The 27,837-nt window shown below is 41.7% G+C and overlaps 1 protein-coding gene across 1 annotated transcript in view; it reads left to right on the forward strand.

Annotated features, from left to right (window-relative positions):
* Nucleotides 1-27,837, forward strand: part of triob (trio Rho guanine nucleotide exchange factor b) — a 108,529-nt gene that overhangs the window by 77,582 nt on the left and 3,110 nt on the right. The window contains exons 29-60 of the mRNA XM_008292744.1: nucleotides 133-202; nucleotides 460-549; nucleotides 761-853; nucleotides 1,011-1,122; nucleotides 1,424-1,614; nucleotides 2,532-2,633; nucleotides 3,799-3,938; nucleotides 4,180-4,279; nucleotides 6,829-7,081; nucleotides 16,814-17,100; nucleotides 17,203-17,373; nucleotides 18,406-18,501; nucleotides 18,891-19,039; nucleotides 19,216-19,282; nucleotides 19,395-19,498; nucleotides 20,288-20,357; nucleotides 20,495-20,584; nucleotides 20,695-20,787; nucleotides 20,888-20,938; nucleotides 21,109-21,186; nucleotides 21,489-21,680; nucleotides 21,860-22,037; nucleotides 22,243-23,120; nucleotides 24,131-24,381; nucleotides 24,547-24,676; nucleotides 24,782-24,809; nucleotides 25,025-25,187; nucleotides 25,511-25,632; nucleotides 25,737-25,815; nucleotides 26,038-26,238; nucleotides 26,335-26,473; nucleotides 26,856-27,042. Of these exons, the coding sequence (XP_008290966.1) occupies nucleotides 133-202; nucleotides 460-549; nucleotides 761-853; nucleotides 1,011-1,122; nucleotides 1,424-1,614; nucleotides 2,532-2,633; nucleotides 3,799-3,938; nucleotides 4,180-4,279; nucleotides 6,829-7,081; nucleotides 16,814-17,100; nucleotides 17,203-17,373; nucleotides 18,406-18,501; nucleotides 18,891-19,039; nucleotides 19,216-19,282; nucleotides 19,395-19,498; nucleotides 20,288-20,357; nucleotides 20,495-20,584; nucleotides 20,695-20,787; nucleotides 20,888-20,938; nucleotides 21,109-21,186; nucleotides 21,489-21,680; nucleotides 21,860-22,037; nucleotides 22,243-23,120; nucleotides 24,131-24,381; nucleotides 24,547-24,676; nucleotides 24,782-24,809; nucleotides 25,025-25,187; nucleotides 25,511-25,632; nucleotides 25,737-25,815; nucleotides 26,038-26,238; nucleotides 26,335-26,473; nucleotides 26,856-27,042 (4,955 nt within the window). The remainder of the gene's footprint in view (nucleotides 1-132; nucleotides 203-459; nucleotides 550-760; nucleotides 854-1,010; nucleotides 1,123-1,423; nucleotides 1,615-2,531; nucleotides 2,634-3,798; nucleotides 3,939-4,179; nucleotides 4,280-6,828; nucleotides 7,082-16,813; nucleotides 17,101-17,202; nucleotides 17,374-18,405; nucleotides 18,502-18,890; nucleotides 19,040-19,215; nucleotides 19,283-19,394; nucleotides 19,499-20,287; nucleotides 20,358-20,494; nucleotides 20,585-20,694; nucleotides 20,788-20,887; nucleotides 20,939-21,108; nucleotides 21,187-21,488; nucleotides 21,681-21,859; nucleotides 22,038-22,242; nucleotides 23,121-24,130; nucleotides 24,382-24,546; nucleotides 24,677-24,781; nucleotides 24,810-25,024; nucleotides 25,188-25,510; nucleotides 25,633-25,736; nucleotides 25,816-26,037; nucleotides 26,239-26,334; nucleotides 26,474-26,855; nucleotides 27,043-27,837) is intronic.

Raw genomic sequence — 27,837 nt, forward strand, 5'->3', positions numbered from 1 at the left:
GTCAGTAATGCAGTGATCTGCGTTATTCTGTATTCTTTAATATCAAATTATACATTTTAAGTTTGCAAGAATAGCGAATATGTCAAATTTGATCCTTTGATTTAGTTTCTAAATCGTTCTGTTACTTTATAGTATCTTCTTGAAGGAGCTGGAGAAGTATGAGCAGCTTCCAGAGGATGTGGGCCATTGTTTTGTGACCTGGGTAAGACATATTCCAAAAATGTTATCTTTGCATATTTGAGTTTGTTTCCGTTCTGCTCAAACTTTTGCAAATTTGTTTCATTTGCTTTGTTTTCCTCAACGCTTTATGAGATTAGATCTTTAATTTGTTTAAATACCAAAGCTTATACAGCACTGTAGGCTGATGGAAAGTTGCACGTTTTTCTTTGCATTTTTGTTTAGCGTCCAGGACTTTTGGTATCTTGTGAGTGAAATATTGATGTTATTTCTCCTGCAAAGGCTGATAAGTTCCAGATGTATGTGAACTACTGTAAGAACAAGCCAGACTCGACTCAGCTCATCCTGGAACATGCTGGCCCCTACTTTGATGTAAGTACAACCTAATGTATGATAACTTGTGATTTTAGAGCTAGGATGTGTTCATTTAGGTGTAAATACATCTGCAGCAGGATATGCGAGATTCATTCTCTTTAAAATGTATGTATTTGTTTACTCCTATGGTTTGGCACCACAGTGCATGAATCAGTATAATGTCTTAGTCTGTGTAAGACATTTGTCTCTTTCCATTTTTGATTTATAGGAAATCCAGCAAAGGCATCGTCTTGCCAACTCCATCTCCTCTTACCTGATCAAGCCAGTCCAAAGAATCACAAAATACCAGCTGCTTCTCAAGGTACAGCATGTGTTTAAATAAATCTAAAGGAAAGAATATCTGGTCTAACAGTATTCATTTTGGCAGAATGGAATCTGTCGTCAAAAAGTGCTCATTACAATTTTATCGTCATTCAAATGACACTGTGTTTGTTTGTGTCTGTGTGTGTCCACTGTAGGAGTTGTTGACTTGCTGTGAGGAGGGAAAAGGTGAGATCAAGGATGGTCTTGAAGTGATGCTCAGTGTCCCCAAGAAAGCCAACGATGCCATGCACCTCTCTATGCTGGATGGTGGGTAACACACACACACACACACACACACACACACACACACACACCACACACACATACACACACTTTTGCTGTTAATGGAACTCACATGCATAATTTTTGATACCTGTGCTTTGCTTTTTGAATCGAATAATGACGCTCACTTTTAATGGTCATTGAGCGCAAATTACTCAGCTGTGAGTCAGAAATAACTTAATTCAACTTGCCTCCATTTACCACCCACAGACACTTGTGTATGTACTGTACAAACATGCAAATGCCACGAAATTGTTCATTTCCTTCTGTCCTTTCACTACCTCAGGGTTTGATGGGAACATCGACTCCCAGGGAGAGTTGATACTGCAGGAGTCCTTCCAGGTTTGGGATCCCAAGACTCTGATCCGGAAGGGTCGCGACCGACACCTCTTCCTCTTTGAGATGTCCCTGGTTTTCAGCAAAGAAGTGAAAGACTCCAACGGGCGCAGCAAATACCTCTACAAGAGCAAGCTCTTTGTAAGAAATGCTCTGTTCTATCAGGTCTTATTTATTGGAAAAAAGACATGTCTGACTCTCGAAAGCCCTTTTCAGACAGGGGACATATGACATCATGGATTCAACAATCTATTAAAGTGACAGCATTCTGTCTTTCAGACATAGGCCACTTTTATATTAATTTTTTTCACAGCTTCTTTCAGAAATACCCTTGACAGTCAAAGAGAGAGCAAAGCTCCACATGCAATCATTTTGATACATGTGAGAAGTACACAGTTTGACCTGCTGTTAGGTTCTGATCAATCCTGTGTCCATGTCAGGGATAAAATATAATTATACCTACGCAATTAGGTTTCTGCTGTTGTTCCACGTGCGCAAATGTGGACAACTCTCGCGCTTTGTTTGAATCCAGCTGCTGTTTGATGCTGCAGGTTTTCAGTAAACTAAGGTTGAAGGACTCAGAAATAGCTGAAAGCAACAAACTAACCTTCACTAAGCTTCGTAAATCCTGGATTGCATTCGTTTCTGATAAATCAATCAATTTGACCTGTTACAGACTGTCGTCTTCGTGATAAAGTGTCATTTTTATGGACAGTTGAGTTGCTATAGATGTGAAATTATAGAGCAAAGTGAACAAGAAAAGATTTTCTTTGTTTGATGCTGTCTTTTGTGTTTTCTGTAATGTTTTTGGACCAGTTTGCTTCACACAACTCAAATTACTGGCACTACCATTGCAGGACCATTGACTTTTATTGAAACGTGACCAGGATGCTCATTCAGACATGAAACCATTCAGTTGCCGTTAAATTAATATAAAGGAGTGCGTGTCTGAAAGGGGCTTCGAACACGTTGTTTTGGTCTGAGGTTACACACTCGTGTCTCATCATTTTTTGTTTATGTATAATGTCAGTTTGCTCACATGTTTTTCCTCCAATCAGACGTCAGAGCTTGGAGTGACAGAACACGTGGAGGGAGATCCCTGCAAGTTTGCCCTCTGGGTGGGCAGGACCCCGACGTCAGATAACAAGATTGTGCTCAAGGTACCTTAGATGTTGATTTTAATGGTGAAGATGACAATGTTTGGCATTAGCAGTATTTTATATTGCATTAACAGTTTGGATTTAAAAGTTTGTTCCCTTTTTTCCCCCCACAAAATGTACAGCAATAACTGATATAAATGATCAAGTTAGAACTGAGAACCCGAAATGTTTCTGCTTCATCACTTCCGCCTTTGGCACAGTACTAAGTGTAAAATAGCTCCATATGATTCCTCTTGTGCAGGAGTGGTCAAGGTGTTCACGTGTAAGGAAGAGTCACTCTGTGTCTGTGGTCCACCCCCACTAAATCCTACATAGTTCCTTTTGTTCAGCCAAGAAAGTTCGGTCCCTGTAGGGGGGTGGAGTGTTACTTTCTGCTACTTACTCACTCATCACACAGAAACGTTCGCATAGCAGTTGATGGGTCACAATCCAAATTCACAGGCAGCTTCTTGTGCAGTGAGTCAGAAGCAATGTTTTTTTTTTTTTCATGGCATGTGTGTAGAAATGTGTTTGTTTTTTGAGACTGACAGAGATAAAGAAGTCCCAGAGTGTGTGTTACGATTTGGGCATGTGTGCTGTACAGCTCTTTGTCTTATTACATAATTTCTAATGACCATCTTAAACTGTATCTTATATAACTCAGCTGCACGGCAGCCTTGGTGCTGGTTGCTAAGTGAAAGAGGGAGTGAAGACTCAGAGGAGGGTAGTTATAAACTGAGCACAGTGTCTACGCATTTGCTCGGTGACGTAAATAAGCACAAAAAAGCATATCGGTAGTGGCTCTGTGGAACCCTTGGTGAAGCTCAGGACATACCGCTGTCGTCATTTCACGTTGTGCCTGAATGCCGACATGTGAGTGAAGTGCAAAATTGCAAAGATCAAACACTTATGTGGGATCGGACTGAACTATAATTGCTAAATTAGATGTAATTCTGTATAGTGTAGACCTGCACACTGTGTTACAGGTCGACAGGTCAATCCTTCATTCATTCGAGCCACGTGAACAAGGCAGCTGCTGTTATTTGTTATTAACACTGATGTTCCTGTCCGTTATTTGAAAAAGGGGATTAAAAGACTTGACTAAAGCTGCTGATGAAAGAGCTGCACATGCTACAGCTTTTGAATTGAACATTTATCTAACCAAGCTGCGTGTTTTTTATTCCAGGCTTCAAGCATTGAGAACAAGCAGGACTGGATCAAGCACATTAGGGAGGTCATCCAGGAGCGAACTGTGCACCTGCGCGGAGCTCTGAAGGAGCCCATTCACATCCCGAAAGCCACCACCACTAAACATAAAGGCAGACGGTAAGCTCAAAGTGAAATGCTGTCAACTTCAGAATTGACACAGTTGTAAAGACGCAGCAGTAGCAGTGAAATCATTCCAGTCAGTCATATGATAATGACCGTTAACACTGCAGCTGGGCACAGCTTGAGTCAACCATTGCAACTGTACTGGTGAAAAACAGAGGTGACACTATAGAGCAGATGTAATATGTCTTAGTCATACTAATAACGGGACAACTGTGATGATCATTTCTGCCTGCAGGGATGGAGAGGAGCTGGACAGCCAGGGAGACGCCAGCAGCCAACCGGATACCATCTCTATCGCCTCACGTACATCCCAAAACACGCTGGACAGTGATAAGGTAAGGACCACACACACCTCCATCTCCAGGCGATGCATGAAATAAACAGTACGTAGCTGTTGTCACTGCTCCATATAATGCTGTCACACATTGGCATGATTGTCAAAAGCTGCAGGCCGCCAAGATGCAGGCAAGAATCCTGAAGTTGTTTCCTGTGAAAGTGTTTAATTGCGTTATGAGGGAGAAACAGTCCATCTGACAGAGCTTTAAAACAGTGCGTGTGTTTGTGCATGAGAGAGGGAGAAAATCTTAGCTCGCTGGGATGGTCGGCTGCGGTTATATCTGGTAATAGCACCACAGAAGGCTTGTCCTCCTACGCTCAGTATGATCAACTGTAAACCAAACACACACACAGCACACGCAGATTAAAAAATAAATAAAAAAGGAATCTTTTAATGCTTTTATGTCATACTAATTATAAACTAGAGCCGTGCACATTTACACAAGGTTTCACACTTTAATTGGACTTCCCCCAGCTCAGCCTCACGGACGTGCGCTGCAATCAGGGAAATAACTAAATTAGCGTGTTCACTGTCGCCGTTTATTTAACTATTACTGTGGCACAAACTCTGTGGCTGCAACATGAAATTCAATTCTAAAGGTGAGGAGTGTCTGTGTGGCTGCACCTGTCCGTCTGAGTCAAAACGCTGATTGATGCTCATTAATTAGGCATTGATCGCCTGGTTCAGGGCCATACGTACATGCATAAACATTCAAAACACACAGTAACACGTGCAGATATAAATTTGCATCTCATTTTCACTTTTTGAAAGCCTCCCTCTATCTCTCTCCCTGTGTGAGGACTCTATGAGGCTTTTCATTCAAAAGGCAATGACAGTGGTGTGTTTGTGTTACCACGTGTGTGTGTGCTCGCGCTCTTGTTCCTGTGTGTGTTTCTGCTTTAGTGACTGACTTGTGTGTCAGCAGCTTCAGCCTCCCACGCTCTCTTCGCAGAGGATGTTCGTCTGTATGCCAGACAGGAGAGCACAGTTCTAAGTCCTCATAGCTATCGATCTTGCACTTTGCTTCAAAATTCAGGCAACCGCCGTGTTTTTCCACTAATTTTCTAGTGTGTTTTTTCTCGACACAGCGGACATTAGTGAGGTAAATTGTGGAAACAATTGTTAAAAGGCGAGAAAGGATTCATTCTTCCGCTCCAGGGAAGAGACATACAAGAGGGACTCATTTGAGCTTCAATAGTCTGATTGTGAGGATCCACAGAGGACTGCTGTTGACTATTATTGTGGACAGCAGCAACTTTTCTCTGGGCTTTGGAATGTTTTAACCTATCAGGAATTTATTACTCGGGGGCTGTTTTTCCAGGATAAACACTCCATAAGAACATGAGTAAATGCTACTATTTTCCAGATAGCTTGTGCTTATCCAGTAAGCATCTTCTCAGTGTGATTTAGGACAATTTTAGTGGATTGCTGTAAAAGTGTAGAGTTTTTTAGCCATTTGGAACTTCTCTCGCAATGAGGGAGTGGAAAGCAATGGACAGACTCAATGGACAATGGACAGAGAGGAGCTCACATCCCGTTTCTCAGCTCCTTAGCTCTCTGGCTTTACCACACTACCAAAGGGTACGTTGCAAATAAATGGCTTTGCTTTGCTTTGCTGTGATAATCAACGCGATCTATTATGTTATGAAATGGAAAAAAAAGAACGTTACACTGTATGTGCATAACAACAAAAGAAAAAAGAAGCACAACAGCAGCTGTCAACCTTGAAAAGCAAGATGTGTAATTGTTTGTAGTGTATGGAGTGTGTAGCTGGTATTTAATTTTATGACTAATGTTATGACATTATTTTAAAGACTTTTCCACCTGTAAAATTAATGTTTTTAATCTGAATTCTCACACGTTCTTTTAAATCATGTGAAGTTTTCTTGCTCAGAATGTTTCTAAATGCGTTTGTACAATATCAATAGTTGCACACATTCTGGTACACTTCCACTAGAATTCAGAGCATCACGCACAACAAGCAGCTGCATTTTAAGTGGCATGTAGAACGGAAACATATTTTCGAACCAATTCCACCTTGTTCTACCTCTGTTTATTACAGCCTTTCTTTTCATAGACACTCAGATGATCAGAGTCAGATCGTCAGAGTGACGTTTTGTTTGGTTTGAGCTAGAATGAGTCACCAATCATCAGTGCATGTACACTTTTACAGTGCTGCTTGAGGACCTATGTCATTACCACAGGATATTGCGTGAGAAAATTAGCTTTTTAATTCCATTAAGTATCACCGCAAGAAATTGTAGTGCAGGCTCAAGTGCACTATAATTCATATAAATGGCATCCATTTATAGTGCGATGTACGTGCAATATGTGTGGCAAGATTATCAAATAAAAATTTGTCTGTAAAATTTAGTTTCCTGTGCTGGTCATCAGCACTTTCTGCCTATGACTAAAATATAAATGACTATTTCATTTAGTGTGTTAATCTCAAATATGCTGGCCTTAATTCTACTGGCGTGCGTGTGTGTGTGAAAGAAAGAAAAAATAAGCAACGTTTTTTACAGATATCTGTTGTTTTTATTCCAGCTCTCCGGTGGCTGTGAGTTGACAGTGGTGATCCACGACTTTGTGGCCAGCAACGGTGGCAGCAATGGTGAGCTGACGGTGCGCCGAGGCCAGACCGTGGAGGTTCTGGAGCGACTCCACGACAAGCCGGACTGGTGCCTGGTCCGTACAACAGACCGCTCTCCGGCCCAGGAGGGCATCGTACCCTGCTCCATGCTCTGCATCGCTCACTCCAGGTCCTCCATGGAGATGGAGGGGCTCTTCAACCACAAAGGTAGGAAGATACCCACGTTTATACCCACAGTAGCAGACATTTTCTCATACGAAGGAGCATTTTAACACTTAAAAAGCTATTTTCATGTATTTCATGAAACAGCAAAGGTGGTCTGCAGAACCCTCACTTGTAATTAAACAGCTTCTTGCCCAAGTCATGCACTTATGGACACTTGAAATATGAAGGAAAGCTAAAAGGATGTGTTTTTTGTTTGCAAACATAGCATTATGACCTGCAGAACCTTCACTTTCTCATTAAACAGCTGCTAGGGGAAGCACGAACATGTATTTCTAGGTGTTGCTATGCAACTGTGGAAAAGCCCGCTTGAATCACAGCTCTCTTTTAATTATCTTTAAATAATTCCAACCTTCAAATTCCCCACACTGTTAACATCCACAGATCTCATCACTGTCAGAAACCTTCATTTTGGCTTAAACACGCAGCAGCCAGCACGCCCCTCTGCTGTAACAAATAGAAGTGTTTGGTGGCGGCGTGAGCGTGAGATCCAGGAGGATATGATGTCAGAATCTGCATCTGTTGTTGTGCCCAAAGGGTCTTATTATGAGGAGTTAATAATGTGGTTCACATGGTGCGTGCGCGCGTGCGTGCGTGTGGATTGGAAGGATGGGCGCCTGTTAGTTCTTAGTGTCCAATACACAACATTTTTCATTCTAACCTCATGCTTTACAGTGCTGCTTCTCCGTCCCAGCCTTTGACACTCAAAGAGGAACTTCCAGAATGAATCACTGTTTTTTGTATTTCTTTAAAAGTAAGGTGAGGCCAAATCTCATGGTGAAGGAAGTGGGCAAATAATACTTAAGTTATTAATGTCAAACAAGTACTTGTGGAGCAGAGTTGCCCTTATCTGAATAATATATATTCTAATTTTAGATTTTAATTGTTCATGTCTTATTGTATCACTTACAACTTATTCTACAGAGAGAGTGCCTGGTGACCCCAGAAATAAACTAATATAGGAGAAAATATTAACTTTTTTCTCAAAACATCAATAGTTGTAAAATGATTGGTGTTTTAGGAATGATAAAGTACATACAGTCCATATGTCTAGTTTAAAGCTTACCTATGATCCTTTTATTCTTTATTTTGTTGTTAGAACTTTCAAGTAAACACTGAGTGTGGGTAATCTTAATCTGTTTACCACTGATGGCAAAAAACCCCAAAATGATGTAATCCAAAACTATTTTATGCAGATATGTAGTATTCAAGATATATTACATCCAAGCAAATGGAACTCTGATAGACAAAACCAACCACCTTAAATCTTACTCTACCTCGTTCCCTCCCTCTCAGCATTTGTGCTTTTTTTCTTTTGCACATTCACACCATGTTTTGATCATATTCTGACTGCATGTCAGGTATGTGGATAACACACTATTTCAGGTTTATCTTGCAATACACATAATAAACATTTAATGTGTATGTCATAAAATATCGTGTGAAATTATGATTGTATCGTAAGAGCAGTATTTAGAGCACATAAGGAATTGAATGTGTTTAGAAAATAGTTTAATCTATTTAAATTGTATAAGCAGCACTGGTTGCTTTTGACCCTCCCTCAGGACCCCAAAATATAAGTATTTTTAAAAAGCCTTAATTAAAACAGAAACAATGATAAAAGTCTTTTGAAGCAAAATAATTGACAAAATTGTAATTATGACGATACGACACGATACGATATGATATGACACGATATGGTACGATACGGTACAATTACCATTACTTAATCCCACAGTGAGGAAAATTGCATTGTTACAGCAGCAAATGGAACAATGCAAATATTTAACAGATGTTAGTAGAAAAATGAAAAATAATCCAAAATGGTGTAGTTCACATTGTCCAGATTTCTTTGGATTGAAATCACAATATTGCATTTATCACTTGTATTGCACTGATTGCTTCATGAGTAGAAATACTGATAGAGAAGTATTGGTATTGTACAGATTGTATCTATATTGCACAGATAAGATATGACAGAAAGTGTAGCTCTGGGGGTCTGCAGGTACCCCACTTGGTAGGATGAGTGATAAATCAAGCTGATGAAGTTGAGCTAATTTCAAATACTTTACTGCCAGGGAAGTTCATCTGTGTTTGTTTGTTTTTTTATGTTTGGATAATCTGAATCTGCAAAGCTGCGAGTGACTAAAATTGTCACAAAAATGTAGCAGAGGAAACGGTGCAATCAATCTTAAATATGGTGACGTAGAAGTCAAAATAAGCAGGACATTGAAGTGTTCAAGGAAGGTATGAATACCAAAAAAATGCGGTAAACTTTCAGAGCGTGTATTTAGTTTCACTTCTTCCACAAAGACTGGTAGTTGGCTCAGGTAGGTGTTGGTAATCTTGTGGTGATGATGATGTCTTTATCCACTAGGTGTAGATGCAGTTAAATTCTTGCAACCTATTGTTGAATCTGCCACTGGCTGTTTGCTGCTTTGACTGCTGGTGTCAGATGACCAAGTAACATTTCACTGAGCATAGAAAACCCTATCGTTTGCCAGTACTGTACACAATGCATATTGTCATGTTTTTGTTGTGACCATGGAAATGATAATCTAAGTAGTGCTAAATCAAAGAATAAAAATGGCAACCAGAATGGAATGAGAGGAACGTGTTTCAGGATATTACCTGAGCATCGTTTGACACGTAGTTGGTTGGAGTTATGAGCTGCTATCATCATGTCTTGACAGAAGTTTCTGTTGGGCCTCTCTCTCTTTTAAATCTGGAAGTGTGGGTGTGAGCCGCTGGTTTCTATGGCGACATAGCATACAAATATTTTTTCAGGCAGCCTCCTTGTAGTCAGCACGAGAAAAGTTTACATTTGTGTTTAAAATTACAAGATGCCAGGACCATGCATACGACACCTCACATCATTTTGACACCAGGTGAATGATTTACTGGCACAACACAGGACGGAGGCTAGAATTACTTGAACTGCTTATTTTACACTTTCAACTCCAGCTTTGAAGTTTCTCATATCTCTTCTGGTGACTGAGGCGCTTATTTCTGTCAGTCTTCCCTTGGTTCCTTGGTTGCACCTAACTAGCCAGTGTGTTTCTCTGTGTTTGTGTGGCCAGAGGCAGTGATGAAAAGGAGTCTCTCACTGCAGGGGTTGCTCGAATCAAGAAAAAAAAAAAAAAAGTCAGTTGCTAAGGAGGAGGTAGACAAGGATGATAAAAAAAAAAAAAAATGTCTTTGCTATTTTGTGGGCCTTTTATGTTTACCGACCAACCACGGAGGCCACTTTGTCCAAACTTGTGGAAGGGTAACGGTTTAGGGGATTAGGGTGTTGTCCCGGAAATCTCCCCTTTCCCTGCTGTGTCTCACAACAAGGAATAATTGGCTGTCGGAGGCCAAAGTCTGTGTCTAGATTAAGAGAACAGAATAGACTAGAATGGGTCGCATACAAATCAATTAGCTTGCAAAGTGAATACGTGGTGTGGAGCTGGCTCTCTGCTCTGGTTATAGTATAGTAGTTTGAGTGTTTTCTCAATCTCATCCTGCAAACCTACACATTCCTCTTGAGTCAGGCTTAGATCACTTTGATCAACTGAAAAATCACATTTTCAGTTCAATCACTGGAATTTCCCCATTTATCAACGACGCAGGTTGACTCTTGGTGCTTCTTTGAATTAAATAAATACACAAGCACCCACCTAATGAGGTAAAGAAGACTCTCTGTGGAGCGGAGAATAAATGCAGGCTAGTTAATGTGCATCTGTCCGTACAGGAGAGAGTGTGTTCAGACACATAAACACACACTGGCAGTTAAACAGAGAGATCTTTGTGCATCTAGTCTGCACAGTTGCTAAAGACTGCACAGTGCTCGGTCAGTTGAAGAAGCTAGAAAACAGAGTCACATGTACAGTGTATATTCCTGAGAGAAAAAAATCCAAAATGTGTATGTGATCTATAAACAACCACTGAATTTGACACAGATCTTTTTTTTTTCTTTTTTCCACTGAGTATTTTGCTGTTCATTTTTGCTGGGTTTCATAACCGAAGCTATATTTGTTCTGAGCATACTGTCCAACTTGTATGCATCCTAATGCCTGCAAAATATGCACCCGCCCACACAAAGTGAGTGGGTGCTTCTACAAAGAGTAATACGGTAGATGCGCTGCATGTTTCCAGACGTCCCCTTCGAACAGGAGAGGCACAGTGGAGGTTTGCCCAATATCCTCGCAGCAGCCCACTCATGAGGGAGGGAGGGAGGGAGGCAGAGAGGGAGGGAAGGAGATACAAAGAACGAGAGAGAAAACATCCTACTCTCGAATGCTGCATTTGACTTTTTCTCTTTCCTCGCGTTGGACTTCACACTTTCTGTCTTTGGAATTTCAGCGACGTAGCTGCTGCAGAACTATTTTTAACTGCAAATCATTTCAGAAACAATTTTGGGGTTTTGCCCAGGAGTTTAGTTTCGATACCTGCGGAGATGCTATAAGGGAATATTTCAAGTCAGGCTTCAAGAGGCTTTGTGTTTGACTGACATGGCACGTGGAATCGAGTCCTTAGTGTCTTTAAACCCGTTTTGCTCTATGGGTTCAGCGCAGGGAGAACACTCGGACAACTGCAAGTTCTGGCTGCTGGATCTGGGTAGGTCCCATGGTCCTGTGTAACACATGAGCAACGGCACAATATGTAGGACAGTAAATCTGTTTCTCTTCTGCTTTTAAATCCTATTTTTGCTTTTCATGTGATTCTAAAAATATAAGGAATGTTGCTTTAATTTACCAGTTTGTTCTTATTGTTTGTTCACTTACCATGTTCCACAAATACACAAAGCAGGTCGATAGAATGTGAGTTAGGTGTGACATAAGGATGCACGTTTTTGCTCTAAAAACATGCAGGGTCCAAAAGTTGGATTGTCAGTTTCAGATGTGAAACCACTATTTGTGCAAAAAACATCTACAGTTCGGACTTTGTTCGTATTTTCACAGCTTGTCCTCGTTTGTGGGTTCTACATCAGCTATTTTGTTTTGGGCTTTGTGCAGCAGTTTCACTGATCAACTGCGGATTATGTTATAGCATTATGGCAGTGAAAGTAATTTGGCGAATGCACCGTTATGATGATGAGATATTAAATCTACTGAAATTACATTGACAAGATTATATCCCTGTGTTGGCCTGTACGCTAGGTCAGGCTGGTGCTGCACAGATGGGCACAGGGTGTTATCGTAGTCCCTGGGGGAGAAAAGAAAATAATGCGGCCAAACTCAATAGAATAAGAAGAAGTGGAGCTTTTCACAATGCCATCCCTCTTCTGTTTAATGTTTTCACAGTTGTGTGCTGCATATAGTCTAAAAAAAAATGCACTAAAAAAAAACCACACCAAATATTAGACTAGTTTTACCAGAATGCGTAGCAGGTGGTCTCTAAGCTCTATATCATCCATCCCGTCACCACTCCCTCTCTAACTACGGCTGTCGGTGGCTCCAGCATTGTCTACATTTTTACAGATCAGCTAGCCAAATCCCCTGGAGCTTTCCCACAAGCTGCGCCTCCTCCCCTAAAAGCACGTCTCCAATCACACTGACTGATGTTTTGTGTGTCTGTGTGTGTGTGTTTGTGTCGCTTCTCTCGGTCAAGATAAGACCACACGAAAGATGCTCCCCTGGGTGACACCTCTGGAATCCCAGGCATGCTTCTGTGGAGCTGTGTAGACTTTCAGGATCACAACACCCCCTCCTAATTTAAGACACACACACACATACTAAGTTGTAAATCTAGCATGTTCTTTGCAAACAGCATGAATGAGCAGTGACGGAATTATGATATCATGTCAGTAGCTTGCAGATAAATGAGCAAAAGTCTGAATATGCAGTTGGAGAACATCTGTTGGACTCTTGGTCGGTCTCTCCTCAGGGATATCAGCCCACGGAGTTAAACTGAGCGGATGGCATTATCAGGAGGTCACACACAAATGATTTACTATTGCATTTGAGTGTTGACTTGAATGATGGAGAGTGGAATAGATATTTTAAAGTTGGAATGTCTGCACATGTGTACTTCTACTATATATACACACGTACTATTGTAACACCAATGCCACATGATGATATATTGTAAAAGTGTACTGTCTGACTTTAGTGATCACCGCCAACAGTATGATGAGCTAGTTAGCCTGCTGATGAATTAATCAGGAAGCAAACCTTTGATCTGAACTTGCTCCAGAGACAGAGGCATCACTTTACTAATTGGATCCTTTTTGCAAAGATTAACCAGCCCTATGTTTTAAAGCCTGTTGCAGGAAAATAAGGTTTTCGTCTGAGCTGATCAAAACATTGGGAGAAAATTAAGCTGACAGAAAACTGAATAATCCATTTAAGACGTCTTAGATGAGTAGCGAAGCATCTATAAGTCCTCACCTACTTATTGTAGCTGCAGGATTAAAGGATCTGTAAGGACGACGTGTCAATATCAAATCAAATGATTACACGAGAAGCTCATTTTCTGTCCCACCATGTTTGTTTCCCAAGAGTGAGCGCCTGACCAGCTGTTCTTGATGTGTCTCCGCAATGAAAGACACCCTGCAGGGCGAAGGGCAAAGGTCGTGGCCTCTGTGTTCATGTCTCTCTGGAGTTATTTCCACTGAAGAGGAATGTGTCAAGGCTGCTGACCCCATGTTTCATCCATTCACACCCCTGTTAGCACAGCCTCTTCACTCTCATTAGCGCATATAGATGCCGCTAAATGCATGAGTGTGAACCAAACGTATTTACGAAGCTATATATATATATATATATTTGTCAATAATTCAATCACAATAAATCCCTAGTAGAGGCCATTGTTTGCTAAATACTTTGCTTATGTTTCAAATTTAGGTAATTAAATGCAGTTCTACAGGTGCACAACTGTGAACCGACAGTGTAAAATATTTGTCTGCTGAACTTCCCCTGCAGCCTCTGTGTAATAGCTGGGATGTACTTGCTAACAGCATGGCCACATGTTAGGTTGTGACCCCAGCATGTCTGCAGGAAGTACGGTCTGTTTACCTTACATGAGAAGTCCTGACTTCTGTATGCTTCCTTGGTTCATTCCCTTTAAAAGCACAAGCTTCCAACTAAGTGTGAAAGTATGTGTTCAAGATGGTGAGTGCTGAAGATCATCAGTGTGGTCTGTCAGTTAAAGCTAAAGGAAAGCAAGGAGGCTCTGGTTTACATGGAAAGGAAAAGTGAATAGTTTGGGTAAGTGGACACTGAAGCAGCACAACGTTTTAAAAGACTGATAACAAGTAATCAGCACCTGTAGTTTTAACTTTTAGTATGAGTAATGGAGAAAGTGTTCACATGTACATTTTCTCCATTATTCATGCGAAGAATACAGAACTCATAAACCCAGGATTTGATAGTCCTTGGAGACCAACAACAGTAAATGCAAAGGTATTCTGAGTCATGAGCCCTAAACGGGATCCATGAATGCACCCATGACTAAAACATTCCAGGGCAGTATCATAACCAACAGTTGTGACTCTGGTTTTCATTTAGCACTACAGAGGGAGATGTTGGAGGCAGGTATATCACACAGCCTTCCTGAAATCGATTCTAAACAGTGAGGCTGCATGTAAACATTTGAGCGAACAACAGGGATAATCGTCGATCAAGTTGCCCTCAGGCAAGACAGACAAACTTTCCGCACCTCCTATCTCCATTCCTTTAAATAGATCCCTCAGGACGGATATATAGATTTGCAGAGCAGTCAAAGTTTCCTCTTTCCTGAGAAATAGAACAGTGTCCATGTGATTTTTGTCTGGTAAAAACTGAGATGAAAACAGGATGAAAAGGGTTTTTTATGCTTTGTCCTGACTCATGGCCAATAAAATCTTAACTAAGCAGCTTAAGTATTACAAAATCATTGACAGATGACTTTCAACGCCAAGGTTTTGCGGACAATTTCACCAAATGACCTGGGCTTTGTCAGAGGGAGACGGTGAGAGGAGTCTCAGAGAAGGTGGCTTTAGAGTCTTTACAGTGCCTGATGTGAGAGACGCTTGTTATTCTGGGAACTGTACTGTTTTATTCCCTCGCATGCGATGTGAGAACACATGCTTCGTATAAGCGGAGCGCAATAAAAAATAAGTCTCCCAGAGGCTGAATGACTGACACGCACGTTCACATGCAGATGCTTTAATTCAGGCCGTGTGAAACTGTCCAATAAGGGATGGCAGAATTTCCACACCTACCATTCATAAGAGCCATTCAACAAAGTCACATGGTTTAATCTTTAGCAGCTGCATCTTTTTAACCACTTTAATGGCGATGCTGGAGCCTGAATCTTTCAGACCTTTCACTCTTTCACCACAATGCTGCACAGTATCCGAAGATATAGATCATTTGTCTTGTATTCAGACTAAAATTAGTTTTTCTTAAAGACAATAAAAACATTGTTGTTTTCTTTTCCACAGCTCAACATGTTTTGATGCAAACAGTTCAAAGTGGACTAATGTAGGAGGAGAGCTTTATCCTTGACTCAGCTCCAGCCCCCATACAGATGCACTTGTTTTTGCAGTCATTTCCTTTCTGGAAATCATGTGCAAATGTCCACAATGAGAACATCTTCCTGCACCAAGACAAAAACAAACTATAGATGTTGTAAACTTTACCTTTAAATGAGTTATTTTACTGTAAAAGATGTTCTCCTCATCCTTTGGTGATTGCTAAAGTTCTTTGTCATGTCTAGGAAGTTTTTTTTTTATTTCTTATTTTACTTGCTCTTGTGTAGGCAGTAGAGTGAGGGATGTTCTGAAGTCAGAGCTTTGGTTGAACTGTGAAGTCTTACAGGAGGTGAAAGGTTTTATCAGAGGAATGCTGTGTGGTGCAAGAGGTGGGATCACGTTGCACAATGAGAGAGAGCACAATAAAAATAAAAAAAACATCCAAGCTTAACATTTACATCCCAAGACTACACGGTCAGATTACTTGTTGAGCCAGTCGAGACGTTTTGTTTCTTCCTGCAGCTGGTGATGGCGAAGTAAACCAAAAGAAGGGAATGTTAATGCGATGGAGGAGAAACGGGGTTAGGATAGCGGAAGGACGGGAGGAAGGGGGAGATGGAGCAAATGAGCAGAGACAGGGGAGACAAACAGGTGGACATATCTTTGAAGTATTCAGACAAAGCCTCGAGCATCCCGTTATCCTGTATTATTTTCTCTCAGCTCCATTTCAAGTCGAAGCAGAGCTTGTCCTCCTACAGATTCCCCAAGGAGCTGTCATCACTGTGAGGAGGAGGCCAGCCTGCCTACTGCACATAACACATGCAAACCCTGTACAAACAAACAAACACAATCTTTATCATATATTGGCTTTTTTTTTTTTCCTTAATTCTCTCTGACTCACAGCAATCTCACACATGCATAGAGAGTGCACACAGTGTTGTGTTTTTTTCAAGCAGAAAAAGGTCAGCTGCTGCCAATAAATTTGAGGTTAATCGAAACAAATGACAAATACGAGTTGGAGAACTTCCTGTTTATTTTCCAGGTCCATTTTGCTTCTGTGTTTGCAGGCATTAGTGATATAAAAAAATCTTTAATAGCATGATTAACCAGCATTGAATTAATGAATTAGTGTTCCAGTGTCAATCAATCAAAGACAAATAAGTTCTTGTGTTTTGATTTTAGCTGAGATAACACTGTTGTCTGAATTTGGATTACAAATTGTGCCTTAATGGTTGTGTCATTGTTGACCTCCTCTCTCTTCTCTCTTCTCTCACGTTTAGACACCTTGTCTGTATCCAGTAATGATGCCCTGCAGCCCGGCTCTAGCCAGACTCTGGGTCCTCACAGCTCTCCGGGTCCCAAACGCCCCGGGAACACTTTGAGGAAGTGGCTGACAAGCCCTGTACGGCGCCTCAGCTCTGGCAAAGCTGACGGCCACGTCAAGAAGCTCGCCCACAAGCACAAGAAGAACCGCGACGGCACCAGGAAGAACATGGACGCGATGGCCGGCTCACAAAAGGACTCCGACGACAGCGCAGCCACGCCACAGGACGAGACCCTGGAGGAGGTATGAACACACACTGCCAAACTGTGCATCACCGTGACCCTGTTGGAACATATAGACCCAGTTTGGATCCTGACCCGCCGCTGTCACCTGCTTTCTCTCCAGCGTATGCGTAACGAGGGGCTGAGCAGTGGTACCCTGTCCAAGTCTTCCTCATCAGGCATGCAGAGCTGTGGCGAGGAGGAAGGAGAGGAAGGAGCTGACGCTGTCCCTCTGCCTCCCCCAATGGCCATCCAGCAGCACAGCCTGCTGCAGCCCGACTCCCAGGATGACAAGGTGGGTCGCACAGGGCAAACTAAATGCATGCATACGCTTAAAGAGTATAACTATAAATGGTGAGAGGCAGTTGTAAACCGAAAACTCAATGCACAGGATCACAAAGACATATGAATGTTTTGAATTTAAGCTGATCTATAACAAAATAGATGATTTATCATGTCATTTAAATGGACCCTTCGTAGTTTTGGGTTTATGTACATAATGATAGCACAACAATACAGATGCATTATTTAGGGAGACAACTAGGACAAATTTCTCTTTACAAGACTTTTTAATTTGGATTTTGTAGGTTTGGCACTAACAACTTTTCTTTTTTTTGTTTCTCTTATTATTTCAATGGTTGCATGTTCCTTCCTACAGCATTATGTTGATTTCTGTTCTGCCTCTCTTCTGTCCCAGTTTCCCTATCTCTCCATGTAAAACCACTCAATCATCCTTCTTTGTTTTACTTCTTTTCGTTTCTTTCTTTCACTTAATGTCATTCCCTTGGAATGTGATTATTTTCCTGTTGCTGAAGTGAATACTCCATTCACATGTCTCTGTAGTGCTGAGGTGTTTGTGGGACTAAATGGTTACGTACAGAGGATCCTTTTAAATCTCTCCCTGCCACTGTGCCTTGGCGCTGATGCAAACGTTCTGTCCAATGGAGTATTAAGCAACACTGTTTGCTCTGTATAAGTTGTTTGACCAATCATGGTGCAGGTGCTTGAAGAGCACTCCAATCCCAGAGTTTGCCCTTCACCTGAGCCTCCCTCATGACCCCTGTTTACCTGAAACCAGCCTTTGATTGGCTCCAACTTGGCCCCCAATTAACCCTTTTATCAGGGAGATCACAGGCACCAAGTCCTTATTGGGACATGTGGAATATTGCGGTCCAAACACAACAATGGTGAGCCCGATCACATACACAGTAGTAGTCACTGAGAATGAATGACTCCTGTTACGCATGCAGCACGCAAACTTCTACATTAGTCACTTTTTGTACATTAGCCATTCATTTTTTTTTTCCGTTTTCTCTCTCTTTTTCAGTCTGCATCTCGCCTGTCGGCTCGTCCCAATAGTTCAGAGACGCCTAGTGCTGCTGAACTGGTCAGTGCCATCGAGGAGCTGGTGAAGAGCAAGATGGTGAGATGGAAATCATAATCAACACTCGCATGTACTTGCAAATGTGGCACATTTGTACACAAAGCAATTCTGATAGATGTTCATGCAAGCGCACACTTTTTTTTCTGGTGTTGGTGATGGAGAATGGCATAATGGCCTACTAGTCATCTGTCAGGACTGTGACTAACTCTGCCAGCTGTCTTCACAAATGGGCAGTGCACTCTGTACAATATCCCCAACATACTAGTGCCCGCTGGCCTACATACATGCCTTCATTTGATAAAGACAAAACGATGAAAGACACTGCTCTGTGACAGCTCTTACTTTCTATCTCTTCATCCTTATGTTTATAACCTCTTGTCTCTTCCTCTGTTTTATCTTTATTTTTATCTGTACTCGTCTTTCCATAGTCACTGGAGGATCGTCCCAGTTCTCTCTCAGTGGAACAAGGCGACAGCAGCTCTCCCTCTCTCAACCCCTCCGACAACTCCCTCCTTTCCTCCTCCTCGCCCATCGACGAGCTGGAGGAGCGCAAATCTGGCTTCCTCAAAAGAAGACAGTGAGTTACAAGCCTGCGTCTTGTTAGCATTTTGATAAACAAAAGCTGCTTGAGCGCGGTCAGTTAATCACGTTTGACTTCGTTTGTGTGCTTATATGGAGCATTTCTGATGTTCATCCACGGCTCAGCATTACATTTGTATTACACAGTGACAATTTCTGTTTTCTGTCTCTCAGTTATGTGCTTCTGGAGCTGGTGGAGACTGAAAGGGACTATGTCAGAGACCTGGGATCAGTCGTGGAGGTAAAAATCTAAAATGAAGATATTACAGTATATCTAGGTATCTTCTGAGACAAAGTTTTTGGTCAGTGTTTATCGTATGTTTTACCAATCTGTTGACTTTCCTCTCACTTAGGGCTACATGAGCAGGATGAAAGAGGAAGGAGTTCCCGATGACATGAGAGGAAAAGACAAGATCGTCTTTGGAAACATCCATCAGATCTATGACTGGCACAAAGAGTACGCATAAGTCTTCAATCGTGCAAATACTAATATAAAGAAAACATTTTAAACCCTCTGAACCCCAAACCACCCCAGACAGGTTTAAAATGAATACCATCTTTAAAAAAAATGCAGCAGTCACACTGTTTATCAGAGCTATAAAGTATAAAAACAGAAAGAATCTAATTTTTAACTTTCTAAAAATTGTTGTACTAATCACCTGTGACGTGTTGTTCTGTTGAAAAACTTAACCAGACCTAAGCTTTAAATCATACGATTTTATTTTAAAAATGCCAAAAGTAAATTGTTTACTCGAATCAGGTTCTATAAAAATGCAAAAAATTCTACACTCCTCAGCGCAACCTTCAAGTCCTTAGTGACTCCACTGGAACCAACATTCATGTGACGGAAATTCAGAGACTATTCAACTGAATTGCACGAAACTGCAGGTTGTGTTCACATTGAGCAGATAGGAGATGAGTATGAAAACAAATAAGAAAATGTAAGTCATAAAATGTCTATAGCATGTAGAGGCCCTATTTATTTTTACAGTATCGATAACATCTGTGGGCACTTTCTCCATTTTTTTTTTTGTTAAATAAAAATTAAAGGAATGTATCAGGAGCAAAAAAAACCAAACAGAAATGGCTTGGGGTTCAGTGGGTTAATGCAGTATTATCTGTCCCAGCATGAAGAATGTATATTAGAAAGCAACATCATAATTTAAATATATACATATATATCAATATTCAGTATCAGGTTCTTTGTCAAGTTAAGTCAAGTGTTTCTGTCTTTATTTGACCGCAGTTTTTTTCTGGGAGAACTTGAAAAGTGTTTGGAGGATCCTGACAGGCTGGCTCCTTTATTTGTCAAACAGGTAGGAAGTGTTCACATTTGTTTTGTATCACAGATGTGTTTACATTTTACGAGATTTCAAAAAGAGCAAAGGAAATTATATGTTCTAACTTGTAACAAATACCGTTGTTTTGGTTTTTTGTTTTGTTCTGATTACAGGAGCGGAGGCTGCACATGTACATCGTGTACTGCCAGAACAAGCCTAAATCTGAACACATTGTGTCAGAGTATATCGACACGTACTTTGAAGTAAGATTTTGAAATCATTTTCTAGCTTCCACCTGCAACATAATTTCTATATTGCATTGTTAATTTGATTGGTGTTCTCTAGAGATAACATGTTTTTAATCTTTCTTTAGGACCTTAAGCAGCGATTGGGACACAGATTGCAGCTCACTGATCTGCTAATCAAACCTGTCCAACGCATAATGAAGTACCAGCTCCTACTGAAGGTACATTCTGCAGGCTGCAGTCAAGGAAAAATGCTTTTCATATTGAACATACAGAATGAATCGGCACAAGGTTTTCCTAAGCATTTCAATTTCTTCACAGGATCTTCTCAAAATTTCTAAGAAGGCCGCAGTCGATTCAACAGAGCTGGAGGTACAGTAATACAAAACACAGAGGGTGCAGCACAAACTTTGGCAAAAATAATAGCAATCTTTAGTTTATACCTCTATCTGAGCTTGATTCCAATGCTTGGTTACTTTCTTCTTGACTCTCATGCAAGCATTTTATCTAAAAGTATGTTTTGCTCCATTGTTCTTCTACAGAAAGCAGTAGAGGTGATGTGTGTCGTCCCCAAGCGCTGCAATGACATGATGAATGTTGGGCGCCTCCAAGGCTTCGATGTAAGTCTGTGAATTAATTTCTATAGAATAAAATATTAATGTAAATAGCTTTGAGAAAAATCTGCAAATTAGTTTCTAGTTTCAGTGAACAGCCACCAGGTGTCAGTGTGCACTCATTTTTTGAAAAAGCTAGTTATGTAGGTAGTTTATTAGACATTGCTTTTTTGTGTGTTCTTTTTTTTTCTTTTTTTTGTTCTGAAGTGAAGCTGTTACTACTTATGAAAACTGAAAAGGTTATGCTGTCCCCCACTGATGTGTCTTTCCTCTGATTCCCTGTTTGTCTGCTCTCCTTCTCTCTTCAGGGAAAAATTGTGGCTCAGGGCAGATTGCTTTGCCAAGACACCTTCATGGTTTCAGACCAGGATGGAGGACTCCTGTCTAGGATGAAAGAGAGGAGAATCTTTCTGTTTGAGCAGATAGTTATCTTCAGTGAGCCCCTGGACAAAAAGAAGGGCTTCTCTACTCCTGGCTACCTCTTTAAGAACAGCATCAAGGTGAGTGCAGCTCAATACAATCTACTGTGAGAGCAACATGCAAGCTTCCTCCAACTGCTAATGTTAGACTATCATGAATGGATTACTGTCAATTGTACTTCTTTAATCGAGACACTCAAATTCCTTTCACAAATCCTCTTGGCCCCCTCTCTTGCTCTTTCCTTGCCCCATCACTCCAGGTGAGCTGGTTGGGTCTAGAAGAAAATGCAGAGGACCCCTGCAAGTTCACATTGACCTCCAGATCATCTAGTGGTAACCTGGAAAGATACACCCTCCATTCAACCAGCCCTGGGGTCAGTCAAGTCTGGATCCACCAGGTCAGCCAGATACTGGAGAACCAACGCAATTTCCTCAATGGTAAGAGACTGTCATGCTTATTTCTGTGCACATAAAATTAATAGCCTACAACAATATGTTACTGTACTGGGTTCTTTAATGTAAGAGAAGGATTAGTTTTGAGTTTGCAGGGTTGTCTTTGAACTTCATCAATCTTGTGACAGTAAATTTCTCTTTTGAAGTACATGGTAACATGAGGGATCTTACCCGTTGTCCTCTCCCACAGCTTTGACATCACCCATAGAGTACCAGAGGAACCATGTGGGTGGTGGCGGGCCAAGCGGTCCACCCAGCAGTAGCAGCAGTAGTTCTGCAGGCCTCCCAGGAGGCAGCAGCTCCAACAGTACCTCCAACATGGGAGGAGGAGGTGGCGGCGGCTCTGGAGGATCGGGGGGAAGCTCCTCCTCTCTGTGCGGCCCTCGCTCCCGACCCTCCCGTATCCCCCAGCCGTCCTCACGCCTCCCCCAGCCTGTCCACCACCACCACCCCCCGGGCCCTGAGGGGCCCGACAGATCAGCAGGTATGTGGTCACCCTGCCACCCCCAGTCCCTCCCTTCTAACCTCTATTCAGACAGCACAACAAACGGAGAGCTTTTAGGCTCAGAGGTCCCTAAGATGAGGATGCTGGACAGTCCTCATGGAAGTAACAGTAATAACAGTAACAAGCCATCAGGTAATATGGACAGCAGTGTCAGACAAGCTCTGGGAGGCTATGAAGAGATGCAGAAGCATCAAGTAGCTGGTATTCCTCAGATGCCAGTGGCTCCTCTGAATTTTCCTCTTAAAAGCCCACGAGTTGGGACAGTTTCTCCACTGATTTCACCTCAGACCCCTGGAGGAGGAAAGGAAGCATTTGTCCCCTCCAGCCCAGCTCATAAAGGCAACGCTTTCTGGGCTATTGTGCCCACGGTGCCTCCCTCTCCTGCCAGCAGGCCTGGCTCCTTCTCCTACCCCAGTGACAATGGGGGTGGAGGCGACTCTTTGGGCAGAGGAAGTCACGGGACGTCCTCTCATCACCGCCACTCCAACAGTAAGGACATAGACCGCATGAGCACATGCTCCTCCACCAGCGAGCAGTCCATACAGTCCACCCAAAGCAACGGGGTAAGATGCCAAGTCAAGGCCCAGGCTTCAGTGAGGTCTCGAGCTTCTCACTAGTCACTAACCCTCCCTGACTGGCTGTCAGTCAGTCTCCTTGCCGCCGGCTATAAGAATGGCTTGTACATGCAACGATTACTACCGCTGACTGACTGAAGATTAACGCCTATCTGAGTGCACTAACTTCACCGGCAGTGTGTGTGAGAGACTTTCTTTGCTCTCCCAGAATGTACTAACAGTGTGGATCTGACCCATAGAGCAACTGATGTATCTGCTTTTTAAGAGTCTCTCTCTCTGACCTACAGTAAATGTTTGTTTTTCAACTGTAGCTAATCGGCACTAACAGTTACCAAATGGTTTTTAAAACATCATTTCTCCTTTTCATTTATTCTTCTGCTGAAGTATTCTCAAGAGATAACCACTGACCGCTCACTACGTGCAAGAAGCTCTTTCACAGCTTACCACCTTTCTTGTTTTTTCCTGTGAGATGGTTTTGACTGAACTTTCCAATGGTTAACCTTGACTGCACAAACTACAGTTTGTTTTCTGCAACCCACCATTGTTTCTCTGATAGTGTCTTCTATATTTCTTCTTAAAAATAGCTTTTACATCACCTTCAATCTTTCTGTGGAAACATGAAACTCTGAATTTCAACATCCCTGGCCTGAGGATTAAAACTTCTGCTTCACAACTTTTCAACTTTTCTTACATAGTAACTTGTCAATCATCTGTATAGACATAAGCAATTGCTTTTTGTACCTCTGCAAGCTTAAAAGACATTTTGTAATGCTTCCATTGCTGCATGCATTTAGCATATTCACAAGGTCATTTTGTATACGTGTGTGTGTGTGTGTTCCAGTCAGCCAAATCATGCATTTGATTGGTGTGAAGTAACACCTTTGTACTTCCTTTTTCATGTTTACTGTGTTGGTTTGTGTGTATGTGTGAGGTGTTGTATTGTGCTATGTTTAAACAGTGTTGCATGACTCAAGTTTTCCAATCTCCTTTTCTGGCAGAGTGAAAGCAGTAACAGCAGCAGCATGTCCACCATGTTGGTGACCCAGGACTATGTGGCAGTGAAGGAAGATGAGATCAGTGTGGTGCAGGGTGAGGTGGTCCAGATGCTAGCCAGCAATCAGCAGAACATGTTCCTGGTTTACCGGGCAGCTAATGAGCACTGCCCTGCCGCTGAGGGCTGGATCCCTGGCTACGTATTAGGACATACCTCATCCTCCATCACACCCGAGCTCCCCGAAGGAACCATCAAGTAAGAATAAGATACCAGAGTCCCTCCTTTATCCCCAATAAAAGTGAAAGAAAAAGACCCGCAATGGCAAATAAAACAATTAAAAAATATAACATATGTCAGTTGTGATCATGCAAAGTTTTAATGAATAATGAAACTTCTCCCTTTTGGTCTTGCTTGATTCAGAAAATCATTATCATGGCACACAGCGCTTCGTATCCGCCGCAAGTCCGAGAAAAGAGACAAGGAGGGCAGGAAACTAGAGAACGGCTACCGCAAGTCTCAGGACAGCCTGGCCAACAAAGTCTCTGTCAAGGTAGAACGTGTAAAGATAACATTTTACTCAGCTTGAATCCACTTGCTCTGTGTCCTTTTTAATTTATGCAAGAAATGTAATTGTGTCCTTATATTTTCATTTCAGCTTCTGAATCCCAACTTCATCTATGATGGTAGGTGTCCACTAAAAGTGTCACCATAGAATCAATGTGTCAGTGTGTGTGTAAAAGATAGAGGAAACAACAACAAAAAAAGAATGACTCATAAACTATACCAGTACATGCATTGACTAAACACATTCTCCCTTCCCGTTAACTGTAAAAATTCTGATATGGTTTAGATACCATGTGTGTCTCACAAACTTTAATCTCAACTTTTCTTCCTCCAGCTCCTCCAGAGTTCCTCATTCCTGTTAGCGATGCAGCATGTGAGAGTGGTGACAACGTTACTCTAAGGTGTAAAGTGTGCGGTCGACCTCGAGCAACCGTCACTTGGCGTGGACCTGACAACAATACTCTGAGCAACAATGGACGCTACAGCATCACATACAGGTGATGGCATGCGTCCTGATGCATTCGTTTTTCAAAGCTGTATTTACACAGTAGCAGCTTGTATTTTGGAAGGATAAAGCATCATTTTAACTATTATGGCTACAAAGACCTAAGATTTACATCAACCTACCTGATAAGAATGCAAATGTGCTGCTAATAGACTCATTTAAAGACACAGCAAGGATACAGTGGGAGCCCAAGTGGTGTGTAGAATATGCAGCATAATTCTGAGAAATACAAAGTGCAAATGTACATTTAGCATCTTTTGTCACCATTTCACTGTGTGCATTTTGTGTCACTGGGTTCATTTTCTGCTTCTACAGTGAGACAGGAGAGGCATCCCTGCGTATCCTCGCAGCGTCTGTGGAGGATAGTGGTGTCTACACCTGCGTTGCCACAAACATAGCAGGCACAGTCACCTCCTCCTCCAGCCTCAGAGTGTCAGGTAATCCTGTCACTGAATAAAACCATTAACTATATGTTTGCCAGTGCGCTTTTTTTGGGTTAGTTCGATGCCAAACTCATTGTAAACACAATATATGTTTTCAGGAACCGCTGATGATGGAAGTGAAGTCCTCTGGAAAAGCAACTTTGAGTCCCACTACACAGAGATTTCTGAGCTAGGAAGGTAATGATACACTGGTGAAATCCCCTGTTGGTTTTCAGTCTGTCATATGGTGCCCCGTAACCACATCAAAGCTAACAAACTCTGATTTTCTTGCTTGTGGTGGTAGTTGTACTAGATGGGTAAGGCAGAACTAAAGATAAATTTGTATGAGGTAGAATTTTATTTTTTTTCCTACATTGTGAGAGGTAATGTACTGTGATAACCCTGATTTCTGCTCCACAGGGGCCGCTTCTCAGTGACCAAGCGGTGTGACCAGAGAGGGAGTAAACGCACAGTTGCAGCAAAACACGTCAACAAGAAGTTGTCGCGTCGAGAACAGGTTCTGCAGGAGGTCCGACTCCTGCAGACTCTAGACCATCCCAATCTGGTCAGACTACTGGACACATATGAGACGGCCAATAGCTACGTGCTTGTTCTAGAACTGTAAGTACAGTGGTGTTTCTGTGTAGCTGTTGTGACTCCCCATCTACTGAAAAAAATACTAATGGATTATTCCCCTTTGTTTGTTTCTGTTTGCAGGGCAGACCAGGGACGTTTCCTGGACTACATAGTGAGCTGGGGCAACCTGACTGAGGAGAAAGTGGCTTTATACCTCAGAGATATTCTCGAGGCTCTCCATTACCTGCACAGCTGGAGGATAGCGCACCTTGATCTCAAAGTAAACAGGCATTCTTGCATTGGCATAGAGCCAAAAGAATTGTTTTGTTATTTGACAATTTCACCTAAGTATTGTTAGGTAGAAATAACAAAAGTTCAGTGTCAAAAATGTGAATATTTTGTGTTTTTTCTTAGGTTTGTATGAAAGTAGACTGACTTTCTTAGCACAACAAAACAGTTGCAGATATGACCATGGGCTCTAGGAACTGAGATTTGGCAAATGGAATGTAAAGACATGTAAAAAAGTCCCTTGACCGTCAAGCTGAACTGCTTCTTTGCTTTTTCTTCTTTACAAAATTTAATTATGACACGATTGGCCCAGTGGTTGTACTGGAACTAAGGATGGATGTCTGAGTCTTTTTTTTTTTTTTTTGCTCCTGCAGCCTGAGAACATTATGATGGAACATGCATCTTCCCAGCCAGTTATCAAGCTGACAGACTTCGGTGACGCTGTTCAACTGAACCCTCCCTCCTCCTATGTCCATCCTCTGCTGGGGAGCCCAGAGTTCTCTGCTCCTGAACTGGTCCTGGGTCAGCCTGCCTCACTGATGTCTGACCTCTGGAGCTTAGGTCTGTAGAGAAAACACACATACGACATTTTCAGTGTCTCACATTGGATTGGAGTCTTTGGCATTTTGACATTATAGCCATCGTTTAGCAATAAATGCTCATATTTTATATGAACTCAGTACTTTGAGGCCTCAGGTCAGATTGTGCTGTTGTATAGATTAGACATTTCATCATTAAATTACAGAATGGAAAACTCAAAGTCTTAAGTGAATTATCTAGTAAAGGCTTATGTTAGCTTTGGTGTTGTGATATAATACCATACTTTTCGGATTATTGAGCGGACCTGAGTATAAGCCCAACCAATAACTTTAAAAAGAAAAAAAAAAAGTTAATATATAGGATGCACTTGTCTATAAGCTGCAGGTGTCCACGTTGTAACATGAGATATCTACACAGGAAGATGTTACAAAGAAAGATTTAGTTTAGTTTAATACGTACCGGTGACATACACAAATAAATACCGTAAATGCTTTTTTCCGAACAGTGCCTGTGACACAGCTGGTAAAATGGTAAAAAAGAAAAAGAAAAGAAAACTACAGTACCCTACCAGGAAAAGTCACTGATCGCTATCTTCATCTTCCTCCTGCGCACTAAAACCACTAAAGTCGTCTTCTTCAGTGTGGGAATTGAACAGAATTACTTCGTCACACACTTCCTCAGTCTCTCAATGTCACTTTTCTCTCAAGGCAAATTCGCCCTTGAGCTTGTGCTGTCCTCTTTATCAGGCGGCAGTCCAGCCTTTCGAAACCCATTGGTGATCGTGGATTTTTTGACACTGCTCTGCGTTGTCAGGAT

The sequence above is a fragment of the Stegastes partitus genome, unplaced genomic scaffold (assembly GCF_000690725.1).
Source record: "Stegastes partitus isolate 25-593 unplaced genomic scaffold, Stegastes_partitus-1.0.2 Scaffold829, whole genome shotgun sequence".
Taxonomy (NCBI): domain Eukaryota; kingdom Metazoa; phylum Chordata; class Actinopteri; family Pomacentridae; genus Stegastes; species Stegastes partitus.